Source organism: Nipponia nippon, unplaced genomic scaffold, assembly GCF_047370975.1.
Source record: "Nipponia nippon isolate SJK-2023a ecotype South Korea unplaced genomic scaffold, ASM4737097v1 scaffold_3, whole genome shotgun sequence".
Lineage (NCBI taxonomy): Eukaryota > Metazoa > Chordata > Aves > Pelecaniformes > Threskiornithidae > Nipponia > Nipponia nippon.
This window is the reverse complement of record NW_028262347.1, coordinates 972,418-985,024: the sequence shown is the minus strand read 5'-3', so window position 1 is coordinate 985,024 and position 12,607 is coordinate 972,418. Positions and strand designations below refer to the sequence as shown.

The window sequence follows — 12,607 nt, the reverse complement described above, 5'->3', positions numbered from 1 at the left end:
CAGCACCTGCTGAGAGCACGGGTCACTTCAAACCGCAGCAGGTGACACCGTGGATCGGGCCGTGTCGCTGGGGTATGTGGCTATGCCCTGGCTATGCCCCAGAGCTGCTTGCAGCCCAGTTGGATTGCGCTCAGCGTGCCCAGCTGGATTGCACGCAAGTTCCTCAACCGATTTATCCTGCAGAAGTCAACATAAAGCAGCCACATGTTCGTAAAGCACCAGGCACGCAGACATCTGACCTCCACAACCATTGCCTCGTTTCAAGCTAGATCCTCTAAAAAGGACGCGCATCCTCCATGAAAGACAGGTGTAGGTTGGCTGGTGATTAGAACAAACGTCCTCCAGGAGCACCCTGACCGTGACCGATGGTGGTACCCTGGTGCACCGCAACACTGAAGGTGCCACAGTTAAAGGAGGGCAAAACTACGGGCCCCCACACAGAACTAAAGATCTCCGTGGATCTGCGTGTGCAAGAGGCGAGCTCTTCACCCGTGCCTTGCCCGGACCCAGCTCCGCGCTGGGAGGATGTTGACCCTGCCCTCGTTCCCCCCAGCGCTCCCGGCAGCCTGCCCTCGGCTGCGGTACGTCCCGCCGCCCGCGCACTCGACCCGTGCAGTGCAGTAACATGGCATACGCCGCCGGGGCCCCGCGCGGCCGTTGGGGCGTGCAGGAGCCGCTCCGCACAGCGAGCGCCACAGCGGCATCGGTCCCTCCTTACAGCACATCTCGGCGCCGCTGCATGCCCACGGAGAACAAGAGCGAGCTGCAGACGGCCAGAAGAGAAGAAAGTCTCGATTCTTACTTGCAGGGGGTGTTGATGGAAGCGACTGAGCTGAAGGATGAGCTGCAGCTCCCCTGCAGACCGGCGCTGGTGGATGCCCCAGCCAGGCTGCACATAAGCCTCTCTGGAGCAACAGCCTTTGTTTGTTTAGAAAAATCCCGCAGGAAGGCAGAGCTGTGTGCCGGGCTCTGCAGGCACTGCCTAGAGCAGTTTTAGCAACAAAACCAACCTCTCATGACAACACGTGTGTGTGTCTGGCAAGCCTTGTTTTCCACAGCATTGCATGGATCCGCACTGCTTTACCACCTTTTCTTCTTCCACCAGTTACATCACAGGCCTTGCCCAAGTTTGCAAGGATCGGTTTTGCAAGGATCTAGCCTACGATGTCCCAAGACATCCCCGTGATCATTTATTACCACCCTGGAAAGCCATGGGAAGGCAACACAACCCTGCGGCAGAGCTGGCTGCCAGGCAGGAGGGACGACACATGGAGCCACCGGTCACCGGCGTCCCACTGGATTAAGGAGCTGCCTGCTCCGCTCCCGATCAAACCCACGCCGAAGCGTGGTGGCAGCTCTCCTCTCTCCTGAGCGTTGCCGAAACAGCCGCTGGCTGCGTGGGCTCGGCTGTCGGCTGCCAGCCTCCGGTTCCTCCGCATCAGAGGTGAAGGAAAGATCTGTTGGTCGAGATGGACGCAGCAGAGGAGAGTCTGCTCAGCTACCATCACCTCACAGAAACAAAGCAATAAAGGAAGCTTTTCTGCAAGCAGCAGAAACATAGAATCACAGAATCGTCAAGGTTGGAAAAGACCCTTAAGATCATAAAGTCCAACCGTTAACCTATCACTGCCAAGGCCATCTATACCATGTCCTCGAGCACCACATCTACCCGTTCTTTAAATCCCTCCAGGGATGGGGACTCAGCCCCTGCCCTGGGCAGCCTGGGCCAGGGCCTGACAGCCCTTTGGGGGAAGAAGTTTTTCCTAATACCCAACCCAACCCTGCCCTGGCGCAGCTTGAGGCCGTTCCCTCTCGTCCCATCGCTTGTTCCTGGGGAGAAGAGACCGACCCCCCCCAGCTCCAGCCTCCTTTCAGGCAGTTGCAGAGAGCGATGAGGGCTCCCCTCAGCCTCCTCTTCTCCAGGCTGAGCCCCCCCAGCTCCCCCAGCCGCTCCTCCCCAGCCTTGGGCTCCAGCCCCTGCCCCAGCCTCGCTGCCCTGCTCTGCCCACGCTCCAGCCCCTCCATGGCCGCCTTGGGGTGAGGGGCCCAGCGCTGAGCACAGCATTCGAGGGGCGGCCTCACCAGTGCCCAGCACAGGGGCACCATCACCTCCCTGCTCCTGCTGGCCACACTGTTCCTGATACAAGCCGGGATGCCATTGGCCCTCTTGGCCACCTGGGCACACTGCTGGCACAGGGCCTTACCATCCCCTGGAAGCGGAGACCCCCGGCCCAGGCCTGCGGACCCTGCCCCACCAAGCCCCCCCAGCCAGGGCCAGGACGCAGCATTCTCCTATGGGCACCTCTGCCCAAGCGCTCCCGGCAGCCAGGGAGCAAACCTCGTACAAACCTGTGCCCACCTCCACCAAACAGGGACAGCGAAGGCGCGTACACACAGGCAATTACCTGCTGGTTGGAAAACAAAAGAATCGCACCGTTTTATCTGAGAGCAGCAGAAACCCTGACACCCTCCGGTGCCCAGGCGCCAGGAGGGAACGCTGGCATGGGCTGGCTCGGGTGCCAGTGCACGCTGGCAGAGGTGAAATGTGTCCGGAGGCTTGGATGTACTCAGCAGGCACAACGACACGGCCTGCAGTACGCAACAACCGTCCGCAAGCGGCCTTAAGACCAGGGAAACACCGCGCTGCGTTAAGCAGAGCTGCGGGATTGTGGTACAGGACGTAAGGACCAGTGCTGCGGGTGGGATCGGAAGGGGAGAGGAGGAATGGCACTAACCCTCGCTGGAGCAGATGAACCAGCGGGTGCAGCACACCACAGCACGCACTTACAGCCACCGGTTTGAGCAGGAATCTCCGTTCCCGTAACGCACGCTTCGCTGGGTACCACCGCAAGTACTCCAACCAGGAACCCTTGGAAGGGAGAGCTGTTAGTCACAGCCCGAAGCAGGGCTCCCTGCCATGGTTTCACCTGCAGTAACACCCAGGCTCTCCCGGTTGCCCCAGGGCCTGGAGATCCGGCTCCCCCAGTCTGCCCGCACCAGGCTGGCAAGGGCAACCGGCGCAACCCACCGCGGGCCCGAGGGCTGCCCGAGGAGATGGCCCTGGCCTCGGGGGGAGGGATGCTGCAACAGAGGAGGCATGCTCAGATCCTGTATCTCTCTCCAGAGGAACTTCCATCCATTGAAATGAGATATTTTTGTTTGGAAATGCTGTCAGGCAGCGCGCAAGGGCAGAAGCTACAAATTCCTGCTCCCTACACACCCCAGAAAACCACCTCCCCAAAAAAGCTGTTCAAAAGAAACACAGCAGTGGCCGCAATGTCATGTACAACCCAAAACCCCCCGGCTGGGCTCCGTCTGATCTTCGGAAGCCGCCTTAGTTTCAGCCCTACGTGCTGGTCACCCAGGATGCCTCCTGACAGCTTGTGGGAAGCCTCGGAGCCGCTCCCAGCTCCCAACAGGACGGGGCTCCAATTGTTTAAATTCCAGGGATTTTTTGGCTGGACAGTTCGAGCCTTGGGAAAAAAGCAGCTTTCCTCTTTCTTGGGACAGTTCCCAAGTCCCCTGCAGACAACCAGGAAACACTAACCAGAAAAATAATATATATTTCTGCCTCAGACAAAATAGTACATAAAAGTCCGAAATTGCGCTGCAGTCAGGGCGAGCACGCAATAGGAAAACGAGCCGGCCACCGCCGCTGATGCCGGTGACTGGCCACACTCGCTGGCGGGCCCGCGGCACGACTTGGCGGCTGCAGCGGTAACTGCCGAAGCCAAGGCCCCGGGACGGGGCAGAGGGACGAGGACGGGGATGAAAGACATGTCCAGCTCTGACGCCCTCCACTCCACGAGCTGGTTGCTCCTGGCCGGGTAAGAGGAGCACGCCAGCAGCTCTCCTTTGCAATGCCAGCACAGCCCCACGGTTTTCGGTTAAGTGTGGCATGGGAGCTTTGGAGGGCACATGACACGGGGTGTCCTGATCAGCCTCCAACAGCCACGGCTCACGTGGAAGTTCTCCAGCACCAGCACACAGAAAGATGGAGATGACCACCGGCTCTGAACGAGGCCACGAAACGTGGGAGGTAGCCGAGAGCAGAACTGGGTCCGGACGGGTGAGCAGGGGTGGCCGCAGATCCACCGCTGAGGAAACGAGCATTAAATAGCACAGGAAACTTGCGCAGGCCATGAAACAAGACGCCGGCTGGGCCACCACCCCTCTCGGCTACCCAGAGCCCTGCACGTGGACAGCGCAAGGCAGAGGTGCCAACGTGCGGTGCCCTGAATGCCCGTGACACATCTGCTCTAAGGAAACAAGCTCCCAAGGCCAAGGCCATCGTCTCAGCTGGACTCGATGATCCTTACGGGTCCCTTCCAACTGGAGATATTCTGTGATTCTATTCAACGATTCATCGAAGCCCTGGGGAAGCACGGGGACCTGGAACTACACCAGGTACCCAGGACTCCCTCAGGCAAAACATCCCTCATCAGAGAAGCACGAACGCCCTTCGGCGAGTCCTGCCGGCAGGAGACTCGGGCCAGCCCCGTCCCAACAGGGAGCTGCAAACCCTCTGCGCACACCAACAGAGGCAGAAAGGGTCGGCTGCTCCCAGCTCCTCTGCTCCAGGAGAGGACGGGGGCTCTCGGCTGGCCGGGATCCCCGCACCGACCACCACGCACCAGCACCTCCCAGTACAGCAAAGGTCCTTGCAAGGCCTCAAGGAGCGGGGCGAGGATAGTCCCAGCACCGCAGGGCTTGTAAGGCAGCGAAGGGACTTCTAAAGCCTCGCCTGTCTTCAGGTTTTGTACTCCACTGTACTTCAGCTGGCACTGGGAAGAACGGCGTGGGGGGGAGAGCAGCTTAGCAGGGGCTCGGTTCAGCGGTGGAAAGGGGTCTGGACAGCCGGCAGCCCAACCCTCTCCTTTCGCTGGCGGCGGAGCACCAGCTCCTCTCCTTCAAAGCTCCTCAGCAGCAGCACCAATGCAGCAGGGAAGGGTTTGAGGAGAACTTCTACTCAAATTTAGCAACCGAGGAGAACAATCCTATTATCCTTGATTAGTTAAAAGCTGGTTTGTGAAGAACCCACGCAGTGCCAAATTAGACTGGGTGTGTCCTTTATGGCTATGACCCAGCAACGACTGCAACCTCAAAGGACTCACAACAGCAGGCGAATGTGTCCGGAGGGCTGGGGAAGGGATCCAGGGCCCAGCAACCCTCCTCGCTGGGCGGATGCAAACAGAGCACACCCAGGCCTGCCGGAAGGCGAGCCACCGCCGCCGATACCGGCCCGAGGAGGGGAGCGGTTTGCTCGGCAGAGCACTTGGGGGAGGCCTGACAATGGCAGAGCCCTGCTATTCGTGACGGGGCTATTTATACTGACGCTGCATCCATGCGGCTCCTCTAGGAAGCGTTCCAGCATCCCAAGCAGCTGATCCCAGAGGAGGAGGGGGAGCACAGCAGCCAGGAGAGGAGCCAGCCCCAGGCAGGCCAGGCAGCAGCGACTGCCTCCGGACGGCTCCGCTGCGGCCCGGCTGCGAGGCAGCGTGCTGGATCCCGCGGTTTTCCAGAGCTGGACCTGCGTTGGGGGGCAGGTGGGAACGCCTCTCTGGTGGGCTCCCCCCGTCAGACCCTGCAGCACCCAGCCAGATGTGTGCACGCAGTGCCATGGTGTCACCCGCCCCGCACGCCGGTCACGCTTCCCCGGGGTCCCGGTCCCAAGGGACAGCATGCTCACCAGCTCGATGCCTCCATCCCGAGGGATGGCACACTCACCAGCTCGATGCCTTGGGGAAAAGGGTTGTCCTCCCAGTCCTTCTCCGGGAAACGCTGGAGTATCTGTCCCTGTCCATCCCCGCTCCCTGCAGACACAAGAGAGGGATTAGAGGGCAGGCAGCAGGCACCCAGCCGGCATTTCAGCCTCCAGTAACGCCAGGCTGGAAGCAACACCGGGACGCTCTGGCACTGCGTCAGCCCTCCACGGACACAGGCAGCACAGGAGAGACCCCGGCCCCTTCCACAAACACAGCTGTATGGCAGCGCGGCCCCTACCAGAGGGAAAAGCAGCAATTGTAACAGAGTCATAAGCAAACAGCTCCCAAGCTCGTTATCTCAAGGTGCGTAATGGGCAAAGCAGAAGTGCGGCAGATCTCTGGTCAAGTTTAAGTTTCCTTCCTTGTCTTGCTAACACAAGATCACAGATGCAGATTTTGAACTGTAATTCACTGCTCGTTATCTACAACCTGGCACTTGACATTTTCCCCGAACAATGGCATCGTGCTGCTCAGTTTTACTTTCGGGTTCCCCTGGAGCTGCCCTTTCCCTGTGGCTTTACGGCACCCGGAGCCCGCAGCACGGCTGGGGGGAGCGCTCCCGCCCACGCCTGCCCGCCAGCCCACACCAACCCAAATAAAAAAACCTGCTCTTCACCCAGATCGTGCCCTGATCTGGCTGGCCACGCAAGTATGGAAACTGGCACACCGGGGAGCGGGCCAGCTCTTCTGGGAGCTGCTGGCTCTTGGGACAGCCTGAAGCAGCGGCCAAACCACCCCTGAAACTCAGGCAGCTCCTGAACGTGGCCCCTGCTACGTTCACAGAGCTTGCAAGGCTGGGGAAGCGCTTCTACGCTGGCCATGTCCTTTCAGCGACAAAGCTGCTCACAGTAAAACCCTGCTCCAGCGGATCAAGCCGGAGTCTGGGAATTGGAAATCCTGAGAGGGACTTTCCTTCTACCACAGGCTCGGCACAGCCACGAAGGCAAGCAGCCCCTGCAAAGCGGGACCACCTCAGCCCCCTGCAGAGCTGCCAAGGGATTACCGCATCCACTGCATCGTCCCGGGGGACGACCGCCTCTCTTGTCCTTACAGTAGCGCCCGCTGCCTTTGGGAGTGCGAGCGCCTCTGGCCTCCCTCCGGCACAGCCGGATTTTGGCCCCGGGATTGCTGGCGGGGCCAGGTAACAGGAGGAGCCTCACCAGAAGGTGTGCACCACCGAAGGACTAATTTTGGCACCTAGCCCTGTTTCCACCACCCCATTTACCACACCAGCCAGCCACAGCTGAATTTAGCAGAACACGGCATCAGAAAAGATGCCACTTATAGTGCAAGGACCAAAATGGAAAGGTCAGTGCCAAGCTGTGAAGAAAATAGCATCGAGTCAACCAAATCTCCCCGCCGCTGGCCAGACACCACCTCCCCCGGGACAGGTCCCGCGCGCCGCCGACAGCACCGCTCGCTGCGAGGTGCTCACGGCCAAACGCCTTGAGTAAGGCCTGCCTCCTCTGAGCACAAACGGCCCGACTCAAGCTTCACAGACAGGAAAAACCCTTTTAGACAGACGTGGCAGCATTACAGCTCTCCGACGGCCTGCCCCCGGTGAGCTCTCTCGGGCCCGCGCCCTCCACGACGGCTTGCTCCAGCAGCCCTGCCGCGAGCGCCAGTCTCTTTGCTCGCACTCTCCTGGTCGCAAGGGAAACAGACACAAGTTCATCCTCAACACAAACGTAAAAATCACTCCAGGAGTTGTTTAGAGCAAGGGGAAACTTGACCCCCGGGGTTTTCTCAAACATGAGTGCTGCCACGCTGTTTAGCGATCTGTGGGCGAGGTACATCCCAATTTTAGCGACTGCCATTAATAAGCAGCCTGACTTACAAATTCTGGCCAGCCAGGCGCTTTTCTCAGCTACTCTTTAGGCAGCCTGCTCCTAAACTTACTTCCCATCATTCAACACACGCAGCGTCCGAGCTGCTCACGGGCCGTATCAGGCTGTCCCATCAGCATGCCCCTTCCTGCGGAGGGGAGCCGGACCAGCTCCGCCGATTCTTCTGCTGTCCCCGGCCGAGATGCCTGGGAAAGCACGTGTGCCTGCGAACCTCGGCCTTCACACAGCTGCTTCGCTTCGCGTCTTCCTTCCTGCCTCCTCCTGCCGCTGCGCTGCCAAAAGGCCGGCACGACTTAAGGTGACACCTGGTCACTGCTCCTGGGGCACCCTGTTACGGTCCGAATTAGCGTTAAGCTATATTTGGAAGTTTATGAGATGTTATCATAATACAGGAAATTCTAAATAAGCAAAAAGTTAAACACTCAGCTGACACAACACAACCAGATGACCTTAACTCTGGGGCAGGCCAGTGGCGGTGAGCGCTGGCACGCCAGGGCCGCTCTCCGGGAACGGCTGGTTCTCAGTCCGGCGGGGTCACGGCCAAGCGAGAGGCTCCCCATCGCTCCGCGCTCAGTGCCTCTTAAGTGACATGACACGAGGAGCTTGGAGCGAACGTCCTGGAGAACGACTAAGCCAGGACTCCATCTCCCGGGACCCCAAGCCATGTTTCCAGAGTGTTGCCAGTGCCCCGCAGAGAGGTGTCCACCTTCCCTGGAAAATTCACCCAGGTACTGCCTACCAGCTCGCGGGAAACCAGCTGCAGGCTGGCGCTGCCGTACGGCGAGGGGCACAGAATCACAGAATCGTGAAGGTTGGAAAGGACCTCTGAGATCATCGAGTCCAACCATTAACCGAACTGCCAGGTCCACCTCCAACCCACGTCCCCGAGCACCACATCCACGCGTTTTTTGAGCGCTTCCAGGGACTGTGGTTGCACCCCTGCCCTGGGCAGGCTGTTGACGGCAGCCACTGCTCCCGCGCCAGGGGAGCTGCAGGGCCCGGCCAACGGGGAACCCAACCGTGCAGCAGCTTCTCCAGCCACTTCAGGAGCTGGGCCTTCTCTGTGGAGCCTGCTGCGATGATGCAGTGAGGAGTCACAGGAGAAATGAATTTTCATGTGTTTTTTAGGCAAAGGATCTTGTTTGGAACAAGTCCTTTTCCAGCACTCACAGCTCACTGACTGCTCTCAACAGTGAAGGTTACCGAAAGCATGGGAGGGTGTTTCACCAAGCCACACGGCACAACCTGAACAGTCAGTCTCAAGAAATCAGTTCTCCTGCAGGCTCAGACACGACTCCCACACCCCCGAACCTCAAAAATTCGGTTTGATACAGTACTACAGGGGAATGCGAAGCTCGCAAGCCCTCAGCACAGGAGCAAGAGGCGCTTGAGCCTTCCTTCAGCCCTGGCTTCCAGCACGGAGGCTGGCGGGTTGTCAGCAATCCCAGCTCTGCCGGGAGAGAGCGGGGGGATCATTTCAAACATGGAAATGTTTTAGCAGCTCACCAAGTGCAGGGAGATGGACCTCAACTTCAGCATTGCTTTGAAACGTCCCTGAGGCTTCCGAGAGCTGCTCAGTATCTCAAAGCGGAAATTATTTTTAAAGTTTAGTTGTTTTCAAGTATCATCAAGTACTTTATGCTACAAAGCACTGACCATAGTTACTGAGGAGGTTTCCTGTGAAACAGTATTAACCCACAAGGCACGAAGCCATGAAACACAACCTGCAAGGGGACCTGAAGCTTCTGCCAAGAGCACTTACTGCTAAGATCTGCGGTAAGCGGTGCAACGTCCCCAAACCACGCCTGCAAGCCCGCTCCATCAGATGCAAATCAGGCACCAGCCCTGGACTACGGAGCAGGTCGCTAATGGCGCTCTTGGAACGAGCAATGATCCACGTAACCCTCGCAGGGCTGTGAGCGGTATCAAACCGTGGCTGGGCAAACCACCCCGCAAGAAGCACGAGCTATTGCATCAACCAACGTTACGGTCTGACTAACCTGCCAGCACAACCCTCAGCAATGCTCCGTTCTACCTGCACAGCGAGGCGGTGGCTCCTGGCACGATCGTGCAGGAGCGCAGCTGCCGAGCGCTGGCCAGCGAGAAACGGGGCATTGCACCGAGTCTGCAAGAAAACAAGCACTCTCTCCGGAGAAGTCCCACGCAAGGGGTTCTCACCCAAAACGTGCAGGCTGTATTTATTACAAACCAGCACCTGACTACCCTGGCTGGAATTAAAAAGCAAAACCACTACATTCAGGTGCTGTGACAAACTGTGATGAGACCGGGTCGGGAACGACGTGATGTGCAGAGCGTGGTCCGGGAGGCTCTGGCAGGCTCCACGCTCCCCCTCTGCAGCTTCCCAGGGGGACGGGGAGCAGCACACCCTCGCTGCCGTCCATCACAGCTGAACCCGAGCCAGATCGCGCTGCAGCACCTGGCTGCGTGACGCCTGCGACAAGAAAGCAAAGGCAGGAAGCTCCCCCGGTTCACACCTGCCCAGCAAACAGGAAAGGTCTGCCAGGGGCGAGAGCGCGAGCCGTCCAAGGCTGCAATCGCCACGCAGCTTCGACAGGCATCGACGCCTCCCCGGGACGTGCCTGGCTGCTCCGCTGCGGGCTGCGCGTCAGACTGGCAGGCAGGCGGCTTGCTGCGGGACGGAGCACTGCAAACGCTGCGGGCTGAGCTGCAAACGCACAGCAGCGCGCGGTGCTCGCAGGGGAGCTGCAGGCTGCTCTGCAGGCAACCCCCATCTCCCACACCCCAACCCACAGAACTATCAAACCGCGGGTGACAAGCTACTGTAGCTCTTCGGTCATCGCCAAGAGCTACGTCCCCCTTCCCCATACCTCCGCTTCGCTTCCTCTCTATGACGAAACTCACTTTTTAAGGAAAAATAATTCAACAGCATAAAAAGAAAAAGGGAAAAAGCCCACATGATTTCAGTCAATAGCTTCCAGCTCTCCCAAGCGGAGACGAACAGGAGACAAGCGCAGCCACAACGGCTGCTGGAGGCCATCTCAGCAGGATCCCGCGCTGGCCAGGAGACCCGTCCTCACGGGGACGGACACGTGCCGACAGCCCAGCGGCTCCTGCCGAGCTCTCAGAGCTGCATGGTTCCCCTCTCAAGCATGCCGACCAGGAAACGCAATTTTATTTTTCACCCTAACATCCACGCCTGCTGTTTTACTTTCAGTTACAACCATTACCGGCCAAGGCATCGCTGGCTCTTATTTCCCCTGCTCTGTCATGCCTCACCCCAAAAGAGCAGTTCCAGAAGCAGGCTCCAGCCAAAACCCCTTCTCCTTCTCATTTCTTTCATTCTCAGTATGAGAAAAGCACCTTTGAGATCTTCCCTGGTTGTGTGATCTTCACGTCTAGGCTTCTGCGTTCATCCCACCGGCTGCAAAGTTCCCTACGAGAAGACTTATCGTGCTGACCTGATGAGCAAGGCAGGCCCACCGCTTAGCACTCCTGCCAACCGGGAGTCAACACCTGCAGTAGAGGAGAAGCTGGGATATTCCAGCCCCTGGACACATGGACATCAGCTCCTCTTTCCAGGAGAGCAGGGAGAAGCTCTGGGGGATTTATAAAACAACAGAGAGAACAAGACAGCAATAGGGAGTCAGAACCAAGCCCAGCGAGCCTTCCCCATCCTAGAGACCGAAGTCCTCCCCCCGTCCCACCAAGCCCACCGCACCAGCGGGCACGGCAGCCCCGAACAACAGGACGAGTGTCTGCTGGGAGGACAATGACTGCACTGTTCCCTCATTACATATTTATGAAAGGAGCAGGAAGAATGGCTTTTCTATGGAGGAAAACAAAAGGGCTGTGTGCGGGGCTGGCAGGGCCGGGGCTGGCCCGCTCCTCCCGGCCACCGCGGCAGCCCTACGTCTGCCACCGTCCCGGGCGCCCCGAGCCCTCCCCTGGGGAAAGCCCACCCGCCCCAAACCGACCGAGCAGACTGCCCTCGTCCCCGCACACCGGCCATGAGCAACGTCCCCCTGGCACGGGCGGAGACACCCCTGTCCCCACCACGCCATGCCGTGCCGCCCCGGCAGCGCGACCGCGGCTGGCAGCACCGCGGGCTGCCGTCCACCCGTGCGGACACCCCAGGGGCACAGCTCGCCTCCGCAGCCAGCGGAGGAGAGGAGGCGTTTGCTGCCACGTACATATGAAGAGGCACTTGCTGGACTCCCACTGTCCCCTCCAGCTCCCCCCCAAAGACCGAGACCCTGCTGCAGGCACGGCCACCTTTTCTGTCTGCCCAAGGGGGCCAGCAAGCCAGGAGTAAATAAGCCAGACAAATAAATAATCCACACATTCTCCTTCGCTTCATGTTTTAGGGCAACTTCACAGGAGAAGAAACTTGGGAAGACACAAAGCTCAACCCTTTCGCAGGCTGCGGGAACACCAGATGCCTGCACAGCTGCCAAGTCACAGGCACCTTGCACGTGGCCACGGACTGGAGGCAGATTTTCATAGAATCATGGAATCGTTTAGGTTGGAAAAGACTCTTAAGATCATAAAGTCCAACCGTTAACCTATCACTGCCAAGGCCACCACTAACCCATCTCCCTAAGCACCACATCTCCCCGGCTTTGAAATCCCTCCAGGGATGGGGACTCAGCCCCTGCCCTGGGCAGCCTGGGCCAGGGCCTGACAGCCCTTTCCATGAAGGAATTTTTCCTAATACCCAACCCAAACCTGCCCTGGCGCAGCTTGAGGCCGTTCCCTCTCGTCCCATCGCTTGTTACTGGGGAGAAGAGACAGACCCCCACCTCACTACAGCCTCCTTTCGGGTAGTTTTGACGGTATTTAAGGCAAAAGTCTCTACAGAGACAAAGTTGCACCCAGAACACCAATTGCTGTCCTGACTATATTAAAAAAAAAAAAAAAATAGGGAAAAAATGAACTCATTGTGTTTAATGATCGCCTTGGTGATGTTTGAGGACACGTTTGACTCTCTGTAAACACAAGATGATAACGATCAGA

The 12,607-nt window shown here is 58.7% G+C and overlaps 1 protein-coding gene across 5 annotated transcripts in view; it reads right to left on the bottom strand.

Moving 5' to 3' along the window:
- Positions 1–12,607, bottom strand: part of SBF1 (SET binding factor 1) — a 90,574-nt gene that overhangs the window by 37,067 nt on the left and 40,900 nt on the right. For all 5 annotated transcript variants that reach the window (XM_087767678.1, XM_087767674.1, XM_087767675.1 and 2 more), the window contains exon 2: positions 5,728–5,813. In XM_087767678.1, the coding sequence (XP_087623804.1) occupies positions 5,728–5,813 (86 nt within the window). The remainder of the gene's footprint in view (positions 1–5,727; positions 5,814–12,607) is intronic.